At 51.0% G+C, this 26900-nt stretch overlaps 1 protein-coding gene across 1 annotated transcript; it reads right to left on the bottom strand.

Moving 5' to 3' along the window:
* Positions 1–3126: 3126 nt before the first annotated feature.
* NET1 (neuroepithelial cell transforming 1) lies at positions 3127–26060 on the bottom strand. The gene is made up of 10 exons (XM_056846101.1): positions 25959–26060; positions 16549–16656; positions 14641–14808; positions 13828–13890; positions 12401–12497; positions 11004–11080; positions 9432–9689; positions 8293–8463; positions 5486–5672; positions 3127–3524 (listed from the first exon to the last, which is right to left on the bottom strand). The coding sequence occupies exons 1-10, from the start codon at positions 26049–26051 to the stop codon at positions 3127–3129; spliced, it is 1620 nt and encodes a 539-aa protein (XP_056702079.1). The 5' UTR covers positions 26052–26060.
* Between the last annotated feature and the right edge of the window lie 840 nt (positions 26061–26900).

Here is a 26900-nt window from a genome sequence, read left to right on the forward strand (position 1 = left end):
AATTTGAGGATCCCTAGGGACATAAGAGCAGCTGTGCTGGATCAGACCAATATCGATTATGAAAAGACCAAAGTAATAGTCTTCAGGAAAAGGCCAACATTTTTTGCCTGGAGTAGTCATGGTACACAAATAAATTAATGCAGCACATTTAAATACTTGGGAGTCACTTTCAGTGAAACCTTAAATTGGAATTCACATTTGGTAACCATCAAATCCTCAGCTTTAAAGATTGTGGGAGCTATTCTGAGATATTACTATAGCAAGGTTTTTTTTTTAATTGATCCAGTTTTAAAATGATTTGTAAGGCTGTCGACCACTTGCTATACGGTATCGAAGGGTGGGGATGGAAGGAACATATTGTGTCTAGCCTGGAAGCTATTCAAAATTATTTTGCCAGGCGAATTTTGGCACTCCCAAAGGGGTCCTCTGCGGCTCTGGTTAGAGCCATACTCTGCCTTCCTTCTCTTAGAGCCCCACATACATCCAGCCGTCTTAAAACTTTGGAAGAAAAATAAAAATGTGAACATAAATCAGTTTAGTAAACAACCCTTTCTTCTCTTGGGAACAAGGATCCAACTCACCTTCGTAGTCTTACCACGCTGGGAGTGCCAGTGTGGTGCAGTGGTTAAGAGCAGTGGTCTGCAACGGTGGACTCTGATCTGGAGAACCGGGTTTGATTCCCCCACTCCTCCACATGAGTGGCGGAGGCTAATCTGGCGAACTGGATTTGTTTCCCCGCTCCTACACACAAAGCCAGCTGGGTGACCTTGGGCAAGTTACAGCTCTTTGAGCTCTCTCAGCCCCAGACTTTCTCCACCACTTAAGGGAGAATCAAACCGGCTTACTATCACCTTCCCTTCCCCTCCCAATACTCTGTGAGGTAGGTGGGGCTGAGAGAGCTCTAAAAGAACTGTGAGTAGCCCAAGGTCACCCAGCTGGCTTCATATGCAGGGAATCAAACCCAGTTCTCCAGATGAGTCCACCGATCCAAACCACCACTCTTAACCACTACACCACGCTGGCTCTCATCGGGAAGTCACACCACCTCATCGGGCTGCTCAAACCCGACAGTCTCGTTCTGATAAGAAGCCTCCTCCCAAACTAAAAATGGTAAAAATACCAAACTGTACAAAACTACAACCAGTTCTTGGGCGGAGATGTCCTCTGTACCTGGACCATTGTGAGTAGGGGGTCACTGGGTGTGTGTGGGGGAGGTAGTTGTGAGTTTCCTGCATTGTGCAGGGGGTTTAACTAGATGACCCTGGTGGTCCCTTCCAACTCTATGATTCTATGATGGGGGGAACTAGACGCTGAACGAAACACCAGCCATAATTCCATCCTCTGTCACAACAAAACAATCCAGGAACGTTTGCCAAAAGAGTTTAATTGTACTCAGATATTGACGCTGTACACACATTTACAGAGGACCGCTTGGCTTTGGTTGTCGCCTATTTACATTTGCTTCCAGTCCTGCGTTACCAGCATATCTCACTTGCCCCCTTCCCTTTGGGACCCATTTTTGGTTACACTTGACGGTTGCCAATTACCAGGCGCTCCTGTCATTGGAACCGCTTAGGGGTGCGTACAATTACAACCGAGGGGAAACGGCCCTTCCCTAAACTCCAGGGGGGGAGGGGCCCTCGCAAAAATTGCAAGTAAATAGACCTTACCTTTTCCTTCTCCCAACTACATCTTCCCAAACCTTCCTACGACGTACACTGTGCTTTTCTCCTTGGCTCCCGACAGCATCGGTCATTTCCCGACCTTACCGACAAACTTCATCCCTTCCCACTCTCCACGCTCCCGTTTCCCTTTTGCCTAACTTCTTCCGCTACATTCCTGAAACTTTCTGTGCCATCCACTGCAGTTCCCTTTCAGTCATTCAGAGCACGCAAGCCGCTTTTAGCAGGCCTGATTGCTCAGTCCCAGATGCTACGAACAGTAGAGGCTTCTGTCTGCCCACCTGTTAAAATTGCCTTTTGCTGACCAGAGGGGTTCTCCTGTGCCTTTAAACAAAAGGGGGGTGTCTCACACCACTGGGCACCCCCCCGTGCGCTATTTTAAAGGTACAGTTGCTCTGGACCAGTCGGAAGGCGGGGACTTGGCTCTACAGTTTCTGGCTGGCTAGTGAGAGTTTTATGGCTTCGATTCACCTGGTCAAAGCTTGGAATCGGCTTTTAAATATACATGACAAACTTGCATTTCGAGCACCGTCAAGTACTTGAAAGGAAACAAACAAACAAACAAAAAAAGATCTCGGATCGAGAAATACACTGACAAAGTACAAAAAGAAATCTCCACAAACTTATTCAAATAATAATAATAACGGTAATAAAAAAAAGATTAAATACCAGGCAGGTAGTGTCAATTCACACAAGGAATGTACAACAAACGACAAAAAAAGGAGATACAGAATTCCAGTCAGTAAAAACAAAAAACCTGTCGAAACAGAGGAGTCCTTGCTTAGGAAACACAGGCTGCAGGCTTTAGGCCGCTTCCTCTAGAGTAATCACATTGGTTTTCATTCGACTGCTCCAGATCAAGTGGATTGGTGCACATGCTAGGGTGGCACCACCTCATACTGGAAGGAACAGAACACTCCAGAACACGCCAGAATTTTAAATTCCCATCATTTTGCAAACTGATCTGGCGAGGGGGGTGGGGGGAATAAAACCACTGGATTTTTAGGATGCCCTGTCTTCTTTGGAAAGCAAACCTCAAAAATATGGACGTTTGCCAGTATCAAGCCCAGTAACCACTGAAGCCTGCTCCGAAATGACCGCCCCCCCTTCGATAATAACACTTCCAAGAACACTGAAGTCTTCGACTGCAATGGGACCAAAAAATAAAATAAAAAACCCCACAGGGGGAAAAAAATCACAATCCTTAATTATTTTTCTTAACCAAATCAGACTCCAGTTCAACAACGGTTGCCGAGAACCAGTAGCTGCCATAAAAGAAAAAGAGGAAAAAACATACATACCCGCACGCAGAACCGCCCCCCCACAAAAAAAAAAAAAAGTATTTTCAGAAGAGCAATCCCTGCCATTCTCACATTACAGGAAATGTACACTTATTTATAAATAAACACTGGAGAAAAGGTCCACAGAGGCGTCGGCCACTTCTTCACACCAGAGTCTCTTTGCGCTTGCCGCTCAGCTGGGACTTCTCCCTCGTCCTCCGGAGCCCCGTGTGTATCCGGAAGGTTCTGGCGGGCTTGGGCTCCTCGCCTGTGTCCATCCCGGTGCCGCGTTCCGCACCGTTCTCGTCCAGCTCCATGTGGGAGAGCGCGGACTGCCGCCGCTGGATCTTTGCGCTGGACGCCGCGGGGCTGTTCTCTTCCCCCTCCTCGCTGAGCTCCGGCAGGTCTTTGAGCTCCGGGGGCCCGGCCGGTGGCTGGTGGGGGGCGACGGCCGAGCGGATGCAATTGAGCCACTGCTGCTTGTGGAAGATGTCGTTGGCCTGGAGCGTGTGGGACTGGCCCGGGGAAGGGTCCCGGAAGCGGACGCGGAAGATGTTCTTGGCTAGAAGAAGAGGAGAGTTGGGTTTTTAGATGTCAAATTTCTCGACCTTTTAAGGAGAATCAAACCGGCTGAGAGAGCTCGGAGAGAACTGTGACTGGCCCAAGGCCACCCAGCTGGCTTCATGGGGAGGAATGAGGAATCGAACCTGGTTCTCCAGGTTAGAGTCCGCTGCTCACGTGAAGGAGTGGGGAATCGAACCTGGTTCTCCAGATTAGAGTCCGCCGCTCAGGTGGAGGAGTGGGGAATGGAAGCCGGTTCTCCAGATTAAGAGCCCGCTGTTCCTAACCACTGCACCAAGCGGGGAAAAGAATGCCAGTGTGAGAGGCCAGCTCTCAAAATTATTGATTTTAACTAGTGTTTTTCATATATTATGTATTTTTATTTTATTATTATTAATGTTGTAAGCTGCCATGTATCCCTGTAAGGCAGAAAGGCATCTAACAAATGTTTTCAATAAATAAATAGTGGGGATTTGTCTCCTGAAGAAATATTTATGAATACATGAAGCTGCCTTATACTGAAGCAGACCACTGGTCCATCAGAGTTAGCATTGTCGACTAAGACTGGCAATGGCTCTCCAGGGTCTCATATTCCAAATCACCTGAACATAAGCCCTGCTTCCTGCCTCACACAGTGGCCAACCAGTTCCTCTGGAGGTCCAACAACAGAGCATAAAAGCTGAGGCCTTCCTATAAGAACATCAGAAGAGCCCAGCTGGATCGGACCAGGGAGGGTCATAGAATCATAGAGCTGGAAGGGACCACCAGGGCCATCAAGTCCTGCACAATGCAGGAAATTCACAACTACCTCCCCCCTCCACACCCCTAGTGACCAGAAGATGGCCATCTAGTCCAGCATCCTGCCTCACACAGTGGCCGACCAGTTCCATGGAAGGTCCAACAACAGAGCATAAAATAACATAAGAACATAAGAAAGGCCCTGCTGGATCATACCAAGGCCCATCAAGTCCAGAAGTCTGTTCACACAGTGGCCAAACAGGTGCCTCTAGGAAGCCACAAACGAGGCGACTGTAGCAGCATTTATCCTGCCTGTGTTCCACCGCACCCAAAATAATAGGCATGCTATAAAGCTGAGGCCTTCCCCTGATAAGAACATCAGAAGAGCCCGGCTGGATCGGACCAGTGAGGGTCCATCTAGTCCAGCATCCTGCCTCACACAGTGGCCAACCAGTTCCTCTGGAGGTCCAACAATGGGACATAGAGGCCTTCCTCCGACATTGCTTCCTGATCTTTACTAGAGATGCCGGAGATTGAACCTGGGACCTTCTGCATACCAAGCAGATGCTCTGACGCTGAGCTCCCTGCCCTCCTCTAAATGACAACCCTTCAAGTACTTGAAGAGAGCAATCTTGCGGATAACAACTTTAATCTTAGTCAAAAAGGGCAAGAGTCCAGTAGCACCTTAAAGACTAACAAAAATATTTTCTGGTAGGGTATGAGCTTTCATGAGCCACAGCTCACTTCTTCAGATACTGGACTCTTGCCCTTTTTGACTACTGCAAACAGACTAACACGGCTACCCACTGTGAATTAACTTTAATCTTGCGGATAACAACGTGTTCAGAAATGTGAATGTGATTTAGGGCAACAGCTTATGGAACACAGATCAAAAATGGTCAGTTCACACCATTTTTATACGGTTCTCAAATTAATTTGCTGATTTCTCCTCCCCATTTCGCTTAGGAACGCTTCAACCTATATTTAGATCATGATTCACAATGTTCGGGATGAGCCCCATTTTAAGAGTTTGTGACCTGCCAAGCCTTGAACTATCAGAACAGATGTCGAAATATTTACAAGATTGACCTGACACTCTGAAATCCAGGGAAAGAGGAGGCAAAGGTCTTGGGGTTGAGAGAGGCGTACAGTTCAGTCTGTGGCTACAGCACAGGGAGCTGAAAGGGGCGTGGGAAAGACGACGGAGACGGATCGGCTTCTTACCTTTATCGGAATTGCCAAACGCGCCCCGGAAGGATCCTCCCATCTTCACGTCGCCATCTTGCAAGTCCTCCAAAACCAGTTCCTGGACCGGGATCGGCTGGCGGTACACTTGATATGAATGCCGCTCGTTACGTGTGACGGGCCGAGTCAGAACCAAGACGTCTTGGAAGAGGAAGACGTAGAGCTTCTGGGGGGGAAGACAGAGATTTGGGTGAGTACATGACTCAATGCCTTTTGCCACTGGGACCAGCACTGAATAACAGGACTCGCAATATGGCAATACCTGGGCACCTGCTCTGAATTGAACAGGTCCCACAACCCATGCCAGCCTCTTTGGACAGAAGGGTCTCACGCAACAGGGTTGGAAAATCCTCACCAAAGATGGAAATGTTTTTACTAGAGAGAACAGATAGTAGTAGTAGTAGGAGAACAGTTGGTTTTTTATATTGGAGAGGGGCCGTGGCTCATTGGTAGGCCATCTGCTTAGCATGCAGAAGGATCCCAGGTTCAATCCCCGTCATCTCCAGTTCAAAGGACTAGGCAAGTAGGTGATGGGAAAGATCTCTGCCTGAGACCCTGGAAAGCCACTGCTGGTCAGAGTAGACAATACTGACTTTGATGGACCAAGGGTCTGGTTCAGTATAAGGCAGATTCATGTGTTCATGTGTATGCTGACTTTCTCCACCACTTAAGGAAGAATCAACCCGGCTTGCAATCATCTTCCCTTCCCCTCCCCACAACAGACACCCTGTGAGGTAGGTGGGGCTGAGAGAGCTCTAAGAGAGCTGTGACTAGCCCAAGGTCACCCAGCTGGCTTCATGTAGAGGAATGGGGAAACAAATCCAGTTCACCAGATTAGCCTCTGTTGCTCATGAGGGAGTGGGGAATCGAACCCGGTTCTCCAGATCAGAGTCCACCACTCCAAACCACCGCTCTTGACCACTACACCACGCTGGTGTATATAAACACACAGGACCAGCTGCAACCATTTTGCAGCCGTCAAATTCTCCCATCAAGGCATCGCTCCTGTGAGCAATTTCCATATTCAGGTAACAATGGTGCGAAGGACAGAAGTCGCATCCTTCCGGTACTCTCTAAGTTAGTGCTTGGAGCACACAGTGAAACCTCACGCATGACTTTTCTGCAAAGCCTCCCCCTGGTGTCAATCACGTGAGCCTGCCTGAATCATGCCTCTTGACACTACTGAACAAAGGCTAAAACTAAACACATTCATAGAATCCACTTCCTTTTGAAAGAGAGCCAGCATGGTGTGGTGGTTAAGAGCGGTGGGGTTTGGTCTGGAGAACTGGGTTGGTTTCCCCACTCCTCTACATGAAGCCAGCTGGGAGACCTTGGGCTAGTCACAGCTCTCTTAGAGCTCTCTCAGCCCCACCTACCTCACAGGGTGTCTGTTGTGAGGAAGGGAAGGTGATTGTAAGCCGGTTTGATTCTTCCTTAAGTGGTAGAGAAAGTCAGCATATAAAAACCAACTCTTCTTATTGATTGATTGTTTCAATTTAATACCCCGCTCTCCCCAACCGAGACCGGGCTCAGAGCAACTTACAGGGGAATAAAACCCATTTAATCGATAAAACCTTTTAAAACATCATTTAAAAAAGCGCTAAAAGTCCAAAACCAATCCTAAAACTACTACTACTTCTTCTTCACTTCTGATAGGGTGGAAAGTGGCTAGGGCAGGGGTCTCCCAACCTTTTCGAGCTTGTGGGCACCTTTGGAATTCTGGCACAGCGTGGCGGGCGCAGCCCCAAAACGGCAGCTGCAGGAGGCGGAGCCAGTTGTGTGACGGCTGTGGCAGCTGACCTTTGCTCACACAATGAAGATCCTTGTGCTGTGGTGGCAGCTGCTGCCTAAGCAATGTTTTTTAAAGTCTGCACGGCCAATCAGAAGGCTTGCTGGGCAAAAAGCCCCACTCGGTCCTGCCTGTTTCATAAAAAACACTTGGAAAGGTGTTGGCAGATGCCATGGTGCCAGAAGGCACCATGCTGGGGACCCCTGTGTCGAAAAGGAGTAGGAAGAGGAGGAGAAAGAGTAGGGCGAAGAGGAGTTGGTTTTTTATGCCAACATCAGGTAAGCTCAAGGGATAGTTCTGACACCAAAGCGGAGGAGATCATGCTGCCACCGTGACTTGACGCCTTGCTCTCTGCCAGGAGAAAAGGCCCCCCAAAACCCTTTCGAGTCCCAGCTTCTATTTTTTGAGCAGTCGCACTGGCCAAAACCTTAAACCCCGGCAGGGTTGAGACTTAAAGCTGTCAACGGTTTGCTTCAGCTCGAGAGCTTGCGTGTCTGGAAGGCTTCAGGGGCCGTGTTACATCACCGGGAACGCTCAGGAAACGCTTTGCGAGCAACTGCGAAGAGCATGTTGTGCTTGGCGGGGGTAATTCTACGCTCGTTATTTCGAAACCCGCCGAAACCTGGACGGACGCCAGCCCTGCTTTTAGTCTCAAAGGACTGTCTGGTCTGGGGCTTTCTTAATGGGTTCCTTCAAATCCCAGCCCCAACCTGGCGCCAAACGGCTGCAAAGAAAAAGGAACTCTGATCCAGACCGTTCCTTTTAACAAAGAAGAGGGCGACAGAAGCAGGGTGGGCCCTGGATCTTTGTATCTGGAGGTCACTCTTCACCAAGAAATTGAGTCAGAACGCATTCTTGAACATTTTAGCCTTCAACCGGAGCTGCTTTGCCTACTCTCCTAGGCTGGCAACCCTGGACTCCTCCCCCTTGGCAAATGTTGGCTCCAACAGGGCACAATCTGCGCCACCAGCTCCTCCGCTTAGTGAGAAAGACTTACGTGGCCATTCTTGTTCTTCAGCTCTCCGTGGCAGAGGAGCACCTTGCTGGCTTCGATCCGGGGATCCTTCTGCTTCTCGTCGAGATATTCCAGTTTGTCGATGTAGTACTGGCACTCCGACTCGCCTTTCTTCAAGTTGATGTCGGACAGGACCCCTTGGATGATGGAGATCTATGAGAAATGGATCGACCAATCAGAGCTGCTGGAAGGTTTACCTGCCACCCACCTTTTTAGATGCTAAAATCAGTGTGCAACCTCAGATGGTGTCGCTCTACACCCAGCGTGGTGCAGTGGTTAAAATGATAGCCTAGGATCTGGGAGCCCCGGGTTTGAATCCCCACTCTGCCATGGAGGCCAGCTGGGTGACCTTGGGCCAGTCACGCACACTCAGCCAAATCAACCTCACAGGCTGGCTGGTTATGACCGTGTGTCAGGTGCGTCCATCTCCCCCACTCTAATACCCGTATTGTGACATCTGAAACCAGTTGCCCCATTGTCCGTCAACATTAAGAGGAGCCCTGCTGGATCTGACCAGTGAGGGTCCATCCAGTCCAGCATCCTACTTCACACAGTGGCCAACCAGTTCCTCTGGAGGTCCAACAACAGGGCAGAGAGGCTGCGGCCTTCATAAGAACATCAGAAGAGCCCTGATGGATCAGACCAGTGAGGGTCCATCTAGTCCAGCATCCTGCCTCACACAGTGGCTAACCAGTTCCTCTGGAGGGCCAACAACAGGGCAGAGAGGCTGAGGCCTTCCCCCGATGTTGCTTCCTGGCACTGGGATTCCGAGGTTGACTGCCTCTGAATGTGGAGGTTCCCTTTAGTCACCATGGCTAGTAGCTACTGATAGACCTCTCCTTTCCCCCATGAATCTGTGTAATCCCCTTTCCAAGCCATCTCCGCCTGTGGCCGTCACTCCATCCTCAGTGCTGAATAATAGCCGGGCAGTGGATGTTTTCAAACCCAGCCTGCCCATTTCAATGTTAGATCAAATTAACAAGTCACTATTGAGATAAGAACATAAGATTTGTTGTTGATTGTCACAGGGAAGCTTCACTGGTAGGTTGGGGACCATTCGTTTCAAAGGACCTTTATTCACACCCTTGGAGTTTGTTATGGATAAACCCGAAGGCACTTACTGCTTCTTCCAGAATCTGGACGTCCGGATGATCATTGGGGGTGTGCCTGAGGATCTCTTTCAAGAGCAGAGGGTACTTCACCAGGCGACTCCGCGGGATGTCCAGAAAGCTCCAGAGATCCAGCTTGCGGCTGAAGGGAGACTCGAGGCAACGCTGGAGAAAATCCTGGACTCGCGGATCCTGCTTCTTCTGGTCCAGAAGGGCCTTTGCTGCCAACTGGTTACTGATGTAGGCTTTGTACGCATTCAGTCCCGGTAGCTGGAAAGAAGATGACACCACATTTGCTCACGAGTCTTTCGGAAGCACTGAATGAGCAGGAGAGCTTCCTCTTTTCTTAATCATAGAACCATACAGTTGGAAGGGACCTTCAGGGACCTCTTAGTCCAACTCCCCCCACAACATAGGAAATTCACTACTACCTCCCCCACCCACATCCCCAGTGACCCCTACTCCATGTCCAGAAGATGGCAAAAAACAAAACAAAACACAAACCCTCCCTGGCCAATCTGGCCCGGAGGAAAATTGCTTCCAGACCCTAAAGTGGTGGTTGGCATTACCCTGGGCATGCAAGAAAGGGCCACGAGAGCCAAACACTGGCGCAACCCTTCCTGCCCTCCCTCTCATGATCTGCCTAAAGGTCACAGAATCAGCCTTGCTGTCAGATGGGCCATCTAGCCTCTGCTTAAAAACCTCCAGGGAAGGGGAGCCCACAGCCTCCTGAGGAAGCCTGTTCCACTGAAGAACTGCTCTAACTGATTCATTTCTGAAAGGCATAGTTAAATTGTGAAACTTCCTGCTCCAGGATGTGGCTATCGCTGTCATCTTGGAAGGCTTTAAGAGGGGAGTGGACATGTTAGGGTTATCCATGGCTACTAGTCAAAATGAATACTAGTCATGATGCACACCTATTATCTCTAGTATCGGAGGAGCATGCCTATTATATTAGGTGTTTTGGAACACAGGCAGGACAATGCTGCTGCAGCTGTCTTGTTTGTGGGCTTCCTAGAGGCACCTGGTTGGCCACTGTGTGAACAGACTGCTGGACTCGATGGGCTTTGGCCTGATCCAGCAGGGCTTTTCTTATGTTCTCATACATGCTTAGGATTGGACAGCACACATCAAGAGACCACCAGGGTTATCTAGTCCAATCCCCTGAACAATGTAGGAAATTCACAACTACTTCCTCCTTTAAGCAGAGGCTAGATGGCCATCTGTCAGCAATGCTGATTCTTTGACCTCGGGCAGATCCTGAGAGGGAAGGCACCATGGCCATCTTCTGGGCATGGAGTAGGGGGTTACTGGGTGTTTGTGTGGGGGAGGTAGTTGTTAATTTCCTGCATTGTGCAGGGGGTTGGACTAGATGACCCTGGTGGTCCTTTCCAACTCTATGATTCTAGGATTCCTCAGTTCTCTAACAACTAGCCTTACAGAAACCGAAGTGGTTTAGGCCTCAAAACTACCAGGTTGCAAGATAAACGCAGCTTCTGCTATTTGCCCCAAGTTTCCTGATCTCACAGCTTCCCAGCAAACAAGCCGTTCTCATTCAGAGGGAGGCAGCCGGGAGTCACTCACCCAATTCACCAGAATCGCTCCGATTTGCTCCACTGTCCCGTCCGGTCTCGTTGCTTCAGCCAGCCTGGCCAGAAAGTCTGGAGGGCAAGAACAGAGGGAAGTTGGCCCCAGGAGCAGTTTTCCTGAAATACGGATCAAGAATTCTGCCTTCCAAAAGGCGAGTCCAGCCAATTCAAGGTGCCAAATTGAAAGTTCTGCCTTACTCATTTTTTTACCTCAGTGGCCCCCTGCCTTTCTCCCCAACGGGGACCCAAAGCAGCCTGACTCATTCTCTTCTCCTCCATTTTATCCTCACAACAACCCTGCAAGGTAGGCCACTCAGAGTGTGCAACTGGCCCCCAGTCACCCGGTGAGCATCCGCAGCAGAGTGGGGATTTGACCTGGGTCTCCCACATCCTAGCCCGGCACTCTAACCGCTACACCGTGCTGGCTCGTACAGGGTCCAGGGGCCGCGTGCTTTAGGAAACACCCTGGGTATTCCTGGGCCCACAAATCTGCAAGAGAGGAGGCCTTACTCTTCAGCCACAGCCAGCCAGCATGGTGTAGTGGTTAAGAGCTGCAGACTCTAATCTGGTGAATCAGGTTGGTTTCCCCACTCCTCCACATGAAACCTGCTGGGTGACCTTAGGCCAGTCACAGTTCTCTCTGAACTCTCTCAGCCCCACCTACCTCACAAGGTGTCGGTTGTGGGGAGGAGGAAGTGATTGTAAGTCTCTTTGAGACTCCTTAAAGGCAGAGAAAAGTGGTGTATAAAAACCAACTCTTCTTCTTCTTGAAGGCCGCTGGGAACCAGGCTCTCTCCACAGTGATGCCCCACGTTTAGGGAACACCCTCCCAAGAGGGCTACTGTGTCAGGCCTCTTTGGAGAGCCAGACTTCAAATCCACTCCGCCATGAATTAATTTGGGTGACTTCATTTGGGCCAGTCACTCTGCCAGTCTAGCCCAAAGCTTCTTAAACTGTGGGTCGCGACCCTATGTGGGGTTTCATGACTGAATGTGGGGGTGTCGCGAAAAACCTGGCAATGGTAAATAGTAAAATTACATGGATACCAAAGAACTGTTTTAAAATAAATTTCTTTGTGATTTATTATCAGTAAATGTTAAATTTGTATACCTATTTTATATACCTGGGGTCGCGTAAAAATTTCTCGGGCAAAATGGGGTCGTGAGTGAAAAAAGTTTAAGAAGCCCTGGTCTAGCCTACCTCACAGGGTTGCTCTCAGGATAAAGTGAGGAACCGAGAACTACGGTTATGCACCTGAGCGGCATAAAAATGTCCAAGACTGACAGTGAGGAATTCTTTGCAGAGTGGTTGGTAACCTGCTTCAGATATGGCGTGGGGAGCCGCGGTGTCTTAAGTGATCAGATTCATCAAGTAAAACCTCCCCAGACTTGCCTTCATGCAGAGGGATATAGGAATCCAAGTCCCCAAAGATGTGGGTGAGCTCTTCCTCAGACATAATGGACAGTTTCAGCATGGGATCGTGGTAGGCCTGTCGAGAAATAGCGATGAAGCGTTAAGAAGGAGGCATGAAGGTACAGCTGCACATACCAGATGTTAAGTTTGCACGCCACACGGCTTCAGTCTGCAAAGGCCAGCTGACACCGCGAACGGAATCAAGTGGCGAAGCTTTCTCTGGGCTTGCTGTGGAATGCAGGTGACGGGAGCTGCCTGCTTGAATTGGCCCCCATGACAAAGATCCCGGCCACACGGGAAACCACAGCGGCTTTGGAAGGCAGCAGGGGCTGAACCTTTCAGCCCATCATGCTGCTGGTGGTGGAAAGTGCTGCGAAGTCGCAGCCGACTTGCGGTGACCCTGAAGGGTTTTCAAGGCGAGAGACCTTCAGAGGTGGTTTGCCATTGCCTGCCTCTGCGTAGTGACTCTGGACTTCCTTAGTGGTCTCCCATCCAAGTACTAACCAGGGCCAACCCTGCTTAGCTTATGAGACTGGGCTAGCCTCGGCCATCCGAGATCTGTTTATTCAGGAAGACTGTAAGATGGGGAGTATTGAAAAAACGCGCACACAGAGAACTGCTACCTGCAACCTGAGTCTGTACCATTCAGAAAAGCTTTACCACTTGATTCTGCTCAAAGCATACACCATGGTGGAAGTTCCCACTCAGAAATACGTCTCGGTTTGCTAGAGAGCAGCCTGCAGAGTCCTCGACTCAATAGGAACTGCTCCACTCAAAGCGGCCAGGGCAACAGAACGAGTGGTTCTCTCCTCACCCTCGCCCTGAAAGGCCACTGAAATTGCACACTGGCTTTTACTGGCGGCGGCTGCAGGACGTAGCGCATGAAATATCCCGTGGAGAAAAAAACGATCACAAGGGAATAACCAGAACAGCTCCTCCCGTGAGCAAGTTTGAGAGGGTAGCTGTGTTGTAGAACTACAAGGCTCGAGTCCAGTAGCACCTGGAGGGGGAGGTAGTTTGGAATTTCCTGCATTGTGCAGGGGTGACCCTGGTGGTCCCTTCCAACTCTATGATTCTAGACCAACAAGGTTTTTCAGCATATGAGCTTTTGACAGTCAAAGCTATCTGCCAAAGGGAACTCTGATTCTCAAAAGCTCTTACCTCCCCCCAACCCAAGATCTTGTCTACCATGGGTACGACGGCTTTTGAATTCTCAGGCGTTTTCGAGCAGAGGTGCTACTGGTCTCTAACCCAGCTGTTCCATAAGGAACACATTTTCCCATCACCACGTTCTTGGGTGGAAAAAAACACGATGGAATTCCTTTAAGCAGATCTGTGGCTCAATCCAGACTATAGCAACAGTTTCAAGGAGAGCAGTGAAGAAAGCAGGGAGGAAACAAACCAACCTTCCTGGCAAGCTTCAGGTCCTCGATCAAGTCCTGCTCGCCCCGGGACAGTTCGTAGATCGTCTACCAAGACAAAAAAAGAAAAAAGGGGGGACATTTTTAGAAAGCCACTTCCTCAAAAATTCACCATGTCCAAAGTTCTACCCTTCCTAACCCACGGAACTTCTGATGACTTGCAGACTGTTCTGCAGCCGAGTTACGCTGAGGTAGTGGCATGGAAGTCGGTCTAGTCCAACCCACGTCAGCACAGCCATTTCAGATCAGGAATCTGGCCCCTCAGCGACCCCCCAGGAGGGAGTTGCTGTTGAGTTGGTTTTTTTAATATGCCAACTTTCTCTACCACTTAAGGAAGGCTTACAAACCAGCTTTCCCTTCCCCTCCCCACAACAGACACCCTGTGAGGTAGGTGGGGCTGAAGAGAGCTGTGACTGGCCCAAGGTCACCCAACTGGCTTTGTGTGGAGAAGCGGGGAAACCAACCCGGTTCACCAGATTAGCCTCTGCCACTCATGTGGAGGAGCAGGGAATCAAACCCGGTTCTCCATATCAGAGTCCACCGCTCCAAACCACCACTCTTAACCACTGCACTACGCTGGAGTAGAGGAACCTACCGTAATGCAGAATTTCCACCTCCTGAACACCAGTGCCTCCTCCAAACAATACCTGCCTGCAAACGCACCTGGCAAAACCATGAGGGCTAGAAACACTGACTCTTTCTTTCACCAAATGAAGGCCAAGATGCTCAGAAACCCAAATCCAGGACTGCCAACCAACGGTGCTGAGCATACGGCCGCCTCGCCGGCAGCCTACCCACCTCCTGGCGCTTGATCTCTTTGGCGCTGAGCGTCTCTTTCATGTTAACATCCAGCGTCTCGGACCACAGCACGCTGTTCCGCCTCTTGGGGGGCGTCGGGGCGGCAGACCGGCTGCAGGGCTTCTGGGTGCTACCCGGAGATTTGCTCTCGCCACGGAGGGAGAAGGACTGTCAGGTGCAACAGAGAAAAAAAAGAAACGGCGGTGATGAACAGCGAGGAATGGTAGCTGCTTCAAGGAATCTCATGGATGCTTTGCGACTGTTCTTTTAAAGGGAATCTTGCATCGACCCAAGCGGAAACACCACGGGCCCAAAAACAGAACGAGGGCAGGCCTTCGCTCGCGCAGTGGTGAGCTGCAGCCATGGCCAATGTAACCCGTAGTTACATTGGGAGGGGCCGTGGCTCAGTGGTAGAGCATCTGCTTGGCATGCAGAAGGGCCCAGGTTCAATCCCCGGCATCTCCAGTTAAAGGGACTAGGCAGGTAGGTGATGTGAAAAACCCCTGCCTGAGACCCTGGAGAGCCGCTGCTGTTCTGAGTAGACAGTGCTGACTTTGACGGACCAAAGGTCTGATTCAGTATAAGGGAGCTTCGTGTGTTCATAGTGAAGGAGCTTCCAGAAGAATGCCAGCAAAATCTGCACAATTTATGACCCCCCCAAAAAACCCCAGCTTAATGTAGGCTGCAAGGGGCCCAACCAACCTGCGGCTTGTGCAACCTGCTGGGAAGAGCCAAAAAACAAAAACAAATCAGGGTTCTCAAATTCCCAGCAGGCTGTATTGGGTGGGATTACCCGCTATACCGGCCTGGGTGAATGGATTTGCCCTCAACTTCTCTATGTGCCCCCCACACCCAGGCCTCTTCTCTTTTGGTGCTCACCGGCAGCCCCCCCCCCCGACAGGCGTTTGACCTGCAACCGCCCCCCCCCCGGCTCCTTCGCCCTCCCCTTCTCTGCCGAGGGTACGGGTTAATTTTAAAAGGGCTGGCTGCGAATCCGGTTTCAAGGACACAAATAGTGTAATTCTACCTCTCCTCTCTAGTGACACGGGCAAGCCACGTGAGCGCCATTCTTTTGCAGCCAGTAATGGAACTACCAGCCAGATCGAGACCCGGCAATATTTACACAGTTGGGCGAGGGCATCTCCCATAACAAGCCTTTCTGATGTCACGTTCTTATTATGAACAGTGGGGTAACCTCAGACAGAAGCGTTTGCTGCAGCAGCTCAGAACAGGTCTCCCAAAGGTGGGCAGGGGTGGCAGACATCTGCCCCATACACAGCGGGCCGGGCTTAGGGGGTTGCTCCCGATGAAGATGCGATGGGCCTGTGGCCTCGGCTGACTCTACGCGTGCAAGCAGCTCTCAAAGCAGCCGAAGGACAAGCAAAATTCTGCGCTCAGAATCTCATTTATCCCAGTGACCCCTTTGAGATTGGCACGGAAAGCGGGGAGGAGTTGTCAGGGCAACGGGCTCCGGGAGACACGCCACGGGTCAGAAATTCTGTGGCCGACAAGGAATGCTGTAGAAAAGCCAAGGTCTGCACCTGGAACAAAATTCCATATATGTATTCACCACTGGGAGACCACTAAGGAAGTCCAGGGTTGCTATGCAGAGGCAGGCAAACTACCTGTGTGTGTCTTTTACCCTGAGCTGGATGGCCCAGAATAGCCTGATCTCATCAGATCTTGGAAGCTAAACCATGTCAGCCCTGGTTAATGCTTGGATGGGAGACCACCAAGGAAGTCCAGGGTTGCTGCGCAGAGGCAGGCAATGGCAAGACACCTCTGATCATCTCTTGCCTTAGAAACCTTAAGGGGGTCGGCTGTGACTGGACGGCACTTCCCACCCCTGCCAGTCCCCAATACCCACTTGCCAGCTCCAGACCCACACGCTGATCTCCCATCCGTTACCTGTATCGTCTGCCCAAATCGACGCACTGCACCATTTCTTACGGGCGAAATCAGGTTTGCCAAGGAGGTGACCCGAGCCAGAGGTCGGATGCGCTTATTGCTGGGCTCCTGCAAAGAGACAAGGGAGAGAATAAGTTGTACTGATGGGTTTGCTCAAGGCTTTGCGGACGAGAGTCCAGACTCCCTGCAAGCGACAGGCTGGGCAGAGGCAGGGCTATGGAACACATGGAGGAGCTCGAAAGCCCAGAGGCCTCTTCCAGGCACCTCTGCCTGGTTGAAGCCCCCACCTTAAAACCCAGTGACAAACAGGCTGCTCGGGTGAGACAAAGGAAAGGATAGCAAGGTCATAAGAACCTAAGAAAGGCCCTGCTGGATCAGACCAAGGGCCATCAAGTCCAGCAGTCTGTTCACACAGTGGCCAACCAGGTGCCTCTGGGAAGCCCACAAACAAAACGGCTGCAGCAGAATTGTCCTGCCTGTGTTACACAGCACCTAAGATAACGGGCATGCTCCTCTGATCCTGGAGAGAATAGGCATGCATCATGACTAGAATCCATTTTGACTAGTAGCCATGGATAGCCCTCTCCTCCACGAACATGTCCATTCCCCTCTTAAACCCTTCCAAGTTGGCAGCCATCACCACATCCTGGAGCAGGGAGTTCCACTGCAGGCAGGATAAACAAGGGTGCTTTCCAACCACAAGAGCTTGTCAAGCATGATTTCTTTTTCTCTAGAAGAATGAAGCAGGGGTTTTGTGTTCCCCCCTTCCTGTCTTTGCCACAAATGGGAAAAGAGATATGGGGGGGGGGGGGAGAAGAGGAACCCAGCTGCTTCTCTTCTTAGACGCACCCGTTTGCATGATAAAGACGTCCCTGGTGTGTTTGCTACTCTCAGGGCCAGTGCAGGAATCCCACCCCAGCATGCCCTACTCTCCCCCTGCCTTTCCGAGGAAGGAGGCGCGCCAAAGGGTACAGCCAGATAAGACAAGAGTATTGCCAAGACACCCTAGAACAGGGGTGTCAAACATAAGGCCCCCATAACAATTGAGTTCGACATCTCTGCCCCAGAAATAGTGCTGTCTGAATGTTCGAAGGACACAACACCCTCGCAACAGGAGGCGCCTGGCTAAAAGAAAAAAACAAAAAAACCAAACAAGCCCTGCTTGAGTACTGTATGAGGTGGGGAAAAAGGGATTTCAAGGCCCACAACAATAGAGGCGGGATGCTAAAAATACCTTGATGTTGCACAGTCAAGGGCTGCGTCATCCGCCGCTCTCCCGCCAAATTGGGAGAGCCGGCCTACCATACAACTCTTGCCCAAATCCACTGGCTGAGTTTCAGAGTTGCAAAGCAGAGATTCCCCTCAACTTTCTCAAGAACGTGATCTGCCATGAACACATGAAGCTGCCTTCTACAGCATCAGACCCTCGGTCCATCAAAGTCTACTCAGACCGACAGCGGCTCTCCAGGCTCTCAGGCAGAGGTCTTTCCCATCACCTACTTGCCTAGTCCCTTTAACTGGAGATGCCGGGGATTGAACCTGGGACCTTCTGCATGCCAAGCCAAGGCTCTACCACTGAGCCACGGCCCCGTGACTTCAGTTCCTTCCTTTCCTGGCCTCTCCAGAGCCTCTCCCCCACCCCCATATGATTCCCCTATCAATTCTGGCCCAAGTTCTTCCTCTTTCCCTTTCATTTTGAGCTCACTAAAACTGTGAGCTCTCAGTCAGGGCCCTGGGACCGCTTTTGTTTTGTGCGGCACCCGGAACGCTGCACAGCTAATATTAGCTGTGGCTTTTTTATACAACTAAAAACACTCTTCTTTAGTAGCCCGTCCTATACACGACTATGGAAAGAGCTACCTGTCACAAGCTTTTGGAATCATCTGTTTGCTCAACAGCCTGCAACAAATGAGCCCCATTAGATATTTTGTGAAATTAGAATAATAGAATCATAGAGTTGGAAGGGGCCATACAGGCCATGTAGTCTGACCCCCTGCTCAATGCAGGATCAGCATAGAGCATCCCTGAGAAGAGTTTGTCCAGCCTCTGCTTAAAGACTGCCAGAGAAGAGGAGCTCACCACCTCCCCAGGTAGCTGATGCCACTGTCAAACAACTCTTGCTGTTAAAAAAAAAAATTCTAACATCCAGCCGATACCGTTCTGCCCGCAATTTAAACCCATGATTGCGAGTCCTGTCCTCTGCTGCCAACAGGAACAGCTCCCTACCCTCCTCTAAGTGACAGCCCTTCAAATACTTAAAGAGAGCAATCCTGTCCCCCCTCAACTTCCTCTTCTCCAGGTTAAACATTTCCCTCAGCCTTTTCTCGCAGGGCTTGGTCTCCAGGCCCCAGATCATCCTCGTCGCTCTCCTCTGCACCCGCTCCCTTCTGGCCACATCCTTTTTGAAGGGAAGCCTCCAGAACTGCACACGGGACTCCAGGTGTGGCCGTCCAATGCTGCGTACAGTGGAACTGTGACATCTTGCAATTTGGATGTTATGCCTCTGTTGACGCACCCCTGCATTGTGCAGGGGGTTTGACTAGATCACTCCGGAGGTCCCTTCCTACTCTCCGATTTTGGCTCCAGTGGATTTCTCCCTAGAGAACCCAAATGGCGAAGGAGGGGGGAAAAACTTGAGATGAGATGTTATGGGCGGTACTACCTTCCCTAACTGTCCTTGGGTGCAAAGAGCGCTGGTAAAATGGGAAAGGGGAGGGGTGCTTCTGGGTAGTACAGAGGAAGTGGGAAACCAAAAAAGGAGAAACGGTTGGATTTTTACGGTCACGTCCAGGAGCGCGAGTCAGAAATATCCCCGCTAGAAACAAAACCACTTTGCTGCCCCATTAAGATACCAGAGAACCTTCAGCAATGATGTCATGGATTCCACAGAAAGGGGGGTGTCTGTCGCAAGGGAAGGAGAGGGCGAAAGAACTGAGCCGACGCGTCAAAAATGCCATTTCAGCACAGCCCCGTGTGGTCACAGCTCCATTCATTATTTCATGCCGGGCCTTTCCCGCTAACTTTGGCCTGGAGGATCACACGCTGGCCAGCAAGGCCTTGGAAGTCCAAAGTGGAACCCTGTTGTGCAGCAGCCGCAGGTCCACCCCACTCTTTCTAGTCAGTGTGATGTAGTGGTTAAGAGCGGTGGTTTGGAGCAGTGGAGTCAGATCTGGAGAACCGGGTTTGATTTCCCCCTCCTCCACATGAGCAGCAGAGGCTAATCTGGTGAACTGGAGTTGTTTCCCCACTCCAACACATGAAGCCAGCTGGGTGACCTTGGGCTAGTCACAGCTCTCTCAGCCCCACCTACCTCACAGGGTGTCTGTTGTGCGGAGGGGAAGGAAGGTGATTGTAAGCCGGTTTGGGTCTCCCTTAAGTGGTAGAGAAAGTCGGCATATAAAAAGCAATTCTTCCTAGTCTGACCCTGTAAACTGGGCACAGGGCGACTTGCCAGGATAAAGCCCTTCTGCAAATTGCAACTGCTAGACCGATGATGCCGACAGATTCCATGAGTTTACAATGTGGAAGTTAGTAGGTTGTGTGGGTACGCACCATTTATTTATTTACAGCCCACCTTTCTCCTTCATTTTATCCCCGCAACAACCCTGTGAGGTAGATTAGGCTGAGAGTGTGGGACTGGCCCTGCAAGCTTCTATAGCAGAGAGGGGATTCACACTGGTGGCTTTAAGAGGGGAGTGGACATGTTCATGGAGGGGTATCTGTGGCTTCTAGTAAAAATGGATGCTAGTCATGAGGCATCCCTACTCTCTCCAGGATCAGAGGCATATGTCTGTGGAACACAGGCAGGATAATGCTGCTGCAGTCATCTTGCTTGTGGGCTTCCTGGAGGCATCTGGTTGGCCACTATGTGAACAGACTGCTGGACCTGAAGGGCCTCAGTCTGATCCAGCAGGGCCTTTCTTATGTCCTTATGTTCACCTGGATTTCCTAGATCCTAGTCCAACACTCTAACCACTACACCAGGCTGGCTCCTGTTTGCTTAACGTGGGAGGTTTTCGTTGCATTTTAGCGGTTGTTTTGTGGCTTTGCGTGCCCTGGGTACAGGTAGTAATCTGCAGGGCATGAATGAAACAAATTAAGAGATGAGCAGGCAAGACCCAGCAGCCGTAAGAACTGTTCAAAGCGAATCCTCCTAGGAACTGGGAAGAAAAGGGGCTCTAGAGTTACCTGCACCAAGATCTACCCCACAGAAGAGGAACAGAACTGGGCGAAAGAGGACAGGTTCCAGTGTGGCGAAAGAGGACAGAACAGAAACAGATGAAGAAGCCGAAGCTCTTCAGCTGGAGTTCGGCCAGCTCCCTTGTCTGAACTGCCCAGATTGTCCAAGGTCAATGACAGGGCACATACAGGACAAGAGGTCCATGCATAGGCCGGAGCAGCACAGATGCTCTCTTGCTCACGCCGCGCATGCATATGCAACGCACGCCAGGCTTGGCAGAGAACATCATTTTTCCATCCGGGACAGGTGACACAAAGGGAGGCCCCCTCAACGGGTTCATAAATGGCCGTCAACCATGCAACAGCTAGGCTGCTTTGAGGCAGACACAGAAAGAAGCAAAAGGTTTCCTGTATAGGATCACTGGCCTCCCTTAACCCTCACCACTTTTATACTTCCCTATGTTGAACTGGGACTGGCGCTCCACCTGCTCGCCTAGTTGTAATTTATATTTTACACTTGAGGAGGAGTTGGTTTTTATATGTCAACTTTCTCTACCACTGAAGGAAGAATCAGACCGGCTTACAATCACCTTCCCTTCCCCTCCCCACAACAGACACCCTGTGAGGTCGGTGGGACTGAGAGAGTTCTAAGAGAGCTGTGACTAGCCCAAGGCCACCCAGCTGGCTTCATGTGCAGGAGTGGGGAAACCAACCTGGTTCACCAGATCAGCGTCTGCCGCTCATGTGGAGGAGTGGGGAATCAAATCTGGTTCTCCAGATTAGAGTACACTGCTCCAAACCACTGCTCTTAACCACTACACCACGCTGGCTCACTTTGGAGCCGCCTTAAGTAATTTTAGCAATTTGGTTCATATAATTTTAATAGGGCTATTTTAAATGCTGTTTTAATTGGTTTTTATTGATTAACGCTCTGAGCCCGGTCTTGGCCAGGGACAGTGGGGTATTAATTTGAAATAATAAATAAATAAAAATTCTTTCTTCTGGGGGGGAGGGAGGGAAAGCTCTTTCCCCACCAACTTTCCTAAGTGTTTCTGAGAGAACTACAAACAAGCTGGTTCACTGCCTTCAAAATACTTGGCTGCTGAACTAGAAATTGCCTGAACAGTGGGGGAAAGGGGTTACTTGCGTTGTGAGCGCAGTTTTGAAAACTAAATCCATGTTTTGCTCTTCAAAATATAAATTGTTGAGTGCAGATCCCATTTAACTCCATAACTGAAATTACCCATAATGTTAGATCATGATGGGTAGCCGTGTTAACCTGTCAGTAGCAGAAAAAAAGAGCAGGAGTCCAGTAGCACCTTAAAGACGAACAAAATTTCTGGCAGGGTGTGAGCTTTCCGTGAGCCACAGCTCATTTATTCAGCTCCTACCCTGCCAGAAATTTTGTTAATCTTCAAGGTGCTACTGGACTCTTGCTCTTCTCAATTACCCATAATGTGTTCAGGACACTGCTAGACCCCCTTGGTCCCTTGTGTGTGGATTACGAATTCTCCTTCCAGTTTGGCCCCATAACCCACATCTATGGATTATGTAGGAACAAATTCCAGCCCTACTCTTCTCAGACTCAAATAGTTCAAAAGGTGTCTTTAGACTTCTTGGGCAGTAAGACTTTTCTTTCTCCCTTATTTTTTGAGTTCATTGTTCTTGCTAAGAGGGTTTTGGCGTTGCAAGAGTTAACCACTCATCTGCCTCCACAGGAAACGAGTTTTTCAACATTTTTTTAAAGAGAGGGGGCAGCTATCCAAAATCCTTGCCCACTCTCAGGTGGAAAACAGGTTTCACCCTCCAGCGAGTCAACTGAGAACCAGGAGCTTTTCTGGGGGCTCGTGAAACCCAGCTGGCCGAGCCTGAAGCCATTTCCTGGGCAAACAAGTCCAAAGTCTCCAAAGCCACAGTACAGATTAACACAATTAGAACCAAGAGATAGCAGAACACGGGGTCACACCGCCCGTCAGCTGAGACAACAGGCTGCCAGCCACACGACAAAGGTCTGGGGATTCCCTGCTGAACAGACCGAAACTTGGGCCAAGAAGATGCCTCCGTTCAAGGAGAGATATTTACAGACCAACAGATTTACTAAAGCGAACACATGAATCTGCCTTATACTGAATCAGCCCCTTGGTCCGTCAAAGTCAGCACTGTCTACTCAGACCAGCAGCGGCTCTCCAGGGTCTCAGGCGGAGGTCTTTCACATCACCTACTTGCCTAGTCCCTTTAACTGGAGATACCGGGGATTGAACCTGGGATGCTTCTGCATGCCAAGCAGATGCTCTACCACTGAGCCACAGCCCCTCCCCAGTGTCCGCTCTTGTGGGCTACAGCAGGCTTGCCCAAAGAGCTCCTGTTACCGAAGGCAGCCGCCTCTCTCCGTCTTGATGCCACAACTACAAATTAACTCCCAAAGGGTCAGAAGGGGCTTGGCCCATGAAGTTTCACCAAGTGTGAACACAACGGAGAAGCTACCCTGTCTTTCTGGAAGCAGAAGCGACACACAAGCCAACCCCGGGAAGGGATCCACAATAATATTTAACCTGCACGGGATCTAACCACTCCCAACCCCCAGGAGCCAGTCCTCTGATTCCTGGAGCCCCTTCCACCAAGTCAAGATGCCGAGTTGGGCCTTTCGAATGCCATATCCGTTCCTCTAGGATGGCGGCAACCCAGTACGTTAACCATTGACTTCAGGAGTCACAACATCATCACAAGCTAAAGTGTGTCAAGGGCCAGAAACCACTTGATGTACAAAACACATGCACACATTCAGCCTTCGGCTTCCCCCCATTCAGCCGCCGTTCAGCGCACTTGGCCAATCGGCGCAAGCTCTCTGTTGAAGCCTTGAGAGGTAAAGATCCACAGGCTGGAAATACTGAGTGTCTGGGCTCTGTGATGACATAAAAAGGGTCTCCTTATACGTCCTCCCCACCCAAGGATCAAGCTCCCTGGGCACAGCAGAGGACTTACACATCCAATGAGAAAATATAAGGAGGGCTTACTTGAGAGAAGCACCTTCACATCGGCTTTCGGGTGGTTTGTTGCTCCTTCTCTGCTGCTAGCCCCGTGCGCGCATTGTACGGAAACACTTAAGCCTCCGATTATAAGCTAGTTAAAGCAGAACTATTGAATCATAAAGAAACCCAGACCGACAGAGCTTCCGGACAGGATGCCTTAGGTCACAAGTCACTGCATATGGGAGATCTGACAATTGAGTTCTCGTGACTTCCCTCCATCCGCCAGGAAGATACCTGCAGGCAGCGCATCTCGAGAAGATTAATGCGCTTTTCCTCACGTGTCACACCACACGCACATATAATTATCCTGCAACAAGGCTAATTTCCTCAGCCATCTACGAGATGTTATTGACTATTGACGAACCCCCAAGCCTGACACCATGAATGTGTATTTTGTGTTTACGCAAATGAGTAGGCTCATTGGCAGCAGTCAGAGAGGCAACTCACGTACGTAAACTTGCCCTGCTGCAGGATCGTGTCCTCCTGAATTTATTACATAGGAGTGTTGATGACTTCAGACTATTTTCTGGGTCCTCGTCGGAACAAAACTGAGTTTGACGCTACAGAGCAGGAGAGGAAAATATAAATACGGGACGGAAAAAAAATGCAGCAGAAGGAGGTTGGGGAGACAGAAGTGTCAGATTCCCTGACTAGTGTTTCTTTCTTTAGGCTCCCTTAAATGGAAAGCAGATGAGGAACGTCAGACTTCTCGGTGTCTGAAATGTTTTCCACAGTGACAAGTAGAAACTCTGTGTGCCGTCAAGTCACCACTGACTTATGGCGACCCAAGGCAAGAGACGTTCAGAGAGGATTCGCCATTGCCTGCCTCCGCAAGGGGCCAAGTGAGTTCTGAGAAAATTGTGACTGGCCCAAGGTCATCAGGAAGAATGGGGAATCGAACTCAGTTCTTCAGATTATAGTCCGCTGCTCTTAACCACTACATGGCACTGGCTCTCCAAGTAGAAACGACAAGTTTATCAATAGAGGCAACAACAAAAATGGCAGTTTTATACACACACTCACAGTTTTATACACATAAACATGGAGCATAAGCCAACCAACAGCTCCCAGACACCACTGTTATAAGCACCTCCTAAGCTCAACACTGGGAAGGCTTGGATACCCTCTGAACAGTTTCCAGTGTGGTGTAGTGGTTAAGAGCAATGGTTTGGAACGGTGGACTCTGATCTGGAGAACGGGGTTTGATTCCCCACTCCTCCGTATGAGCAGCAAAGGCGATTCTGGTGAATTGCGCTGGTTTCCCCACTCATCCACATGAAGCCAGCTGGGTGACCTTGGGCTAGTCACAGTTCTCTCCGCCCCACCTACCTCACAGGATGTGTATTGTGGGGAGGAGAAGGGAGGGCGATTGTAAGCTGGTTTGATTCTCCCTTAAGTGGTAGAGAAAGTTGGCATATAAAAAACAACTCTTCTTCCTCCCCCAGGGGAAAAAAGCAGGAGAGAGAAACTTGGCAGTGAATCACACGGGTAGCCCTGTTAGTCTGCCTGTAGTGGTAGAAAAGAGCAAGAGTCCAGGAGCACCTTAAAAGACTAACATTTCTGGCAGGGTAGGGGCTTTCTGAAGAAGTCAGCTGCGGCTCACGACAGCTCCTCTCCTGCCAGAAATGTTGTTAGTCTTTAAGGAGCTCCTGGGATTTGTTTTTCCACTGAAGAAGTGACCTGTGGCTCACGAAAGCTCACACCCTGCCAGAAATTTTGTCAGTCTTTAAGACACTACTGGACTCTTGCTCTTTCCTACTGAAGCAGTGAGCTGTGGCACGCGAAAGCTCCTGCCAGAAATTTTGTCAGTCTTGAAGGCGCTACCGGGCTCTGGCTTTTTTCTTGGCGGAGCGTAACAGCCTTCAGACCTGCCGCCTGCGATCACACGTTTCCTAGAGCCGCGCCCAGCTGGTAAAAAAAGAGCCGCCGGCCCCCACCCCCCGAAAAGGCTGCGTGAAAGCAGAATTCAGCAACAGCTCGCAGGCAGCCCGCAGCGAGACACCGGAGGGCGAGAAACGCAACAGGCAATCCTGGCGGCCGCAGCCCGACCTGAGCGAGGATCGGTGGTCCCCTCCTGCTTCCCCCCCCCCCGGCCGCAGACCCCCCGCTTGCCCCGCCAGCCTCCTCCGGCGCTTCCCCGCAGCCCGGCCCCGCTCCCCCCTTCCTAGGGGGCCGGCCCACGCGGGACCCCGGGCTCCTCACCTCCTGCTCCAGGCCAGACGGGTTCTGCGCGTCGATCAGCCGGATCGTCCTCTTGATGGGGAGCAGCCCCCCGGCGTCGTCGTGGGCCACCATCGCCCCTCGCCCGCCCGCCCCCGGGGGCCGCCCGTGCAAAAGCCGCCCGCCGCCGGCTACTCTTCCGCGTTCTGGCCCCGCACGAGCCGCCCCATGCCGCACGCAGCCCCGCCAAGCACCCGCGCCTTCTGCGCCGGCCCCGGCCGGCCACGCCGTCCTGGAGCGGCTGGGCGGAGCCCGCCCCCGCCTCGGGAGCTCCTGGGCCACGCCCACCCCCGGGCACGCCCACCCACCCCCGGGCACGCCCACCTGGGAGGGTCTGGCCGGCGCGCCTGGCGCGTTTTTACGCACGGGCCGGCGCGCACGCCGGGGCCCCCACGTTCCCCGCCCCCCCGTCCCGCTGGAGAGGCCTTTGGGCGGTTTGGGGCGACCCTGCCCGTGTTCCTCTGCACCTAATATAATAGGCCTGCTCCTAGTAGCTAAATGGTGGCACTCCCTGCTCCGGGATGTAGTGATGGCTGCCAACTTGGAAGGCTTGAAGAGGGGACGTGTTCATGGAGGAGAGGGCTACCCAAGGCCAACAGTCATGGTGCATCCCTGTTCTCTCCAGGAACAGAGGAGCAGGCCTGGTATACCAGGTGCTGTGGAACACAGGCAGGAGGGTGCTGCTGCAGTCGCCTTGTTTGTGGGCTTCCCAGAGGCCCCTGGTTGGTCGCTGTGTGAACAGACTGCTGGACTCGATGGGCCTGGGTCTGCTCCAGCTTAGCCTTTCTTATGTTCTCCAATCCTGGAGAGAATGGGTATGCATCATGACTAGTAGCCATTTTGTCTAGAAGCCACGGATAGCCCTCTCCGTGAACATGTCCACTCCCCTCTTAAAGCCTTCCAAGTTGGCACCCACCCCCACAT

Source organism: Euleptes europaea, chromosome 3 (genome assembly GCF_029931775.1).
Source record: "Euleptes europaea isolate rEulEur1 chromosome 3, rEulEur1.hap1, whole genome shotgun sequence".
Classification (NCBI taxonomy): Eukaryota; Metazoa; Chordata; class Lepidosauria; order Squamata; family Sphaerodactylidae; genus Euleptes; species Euleptes europaea.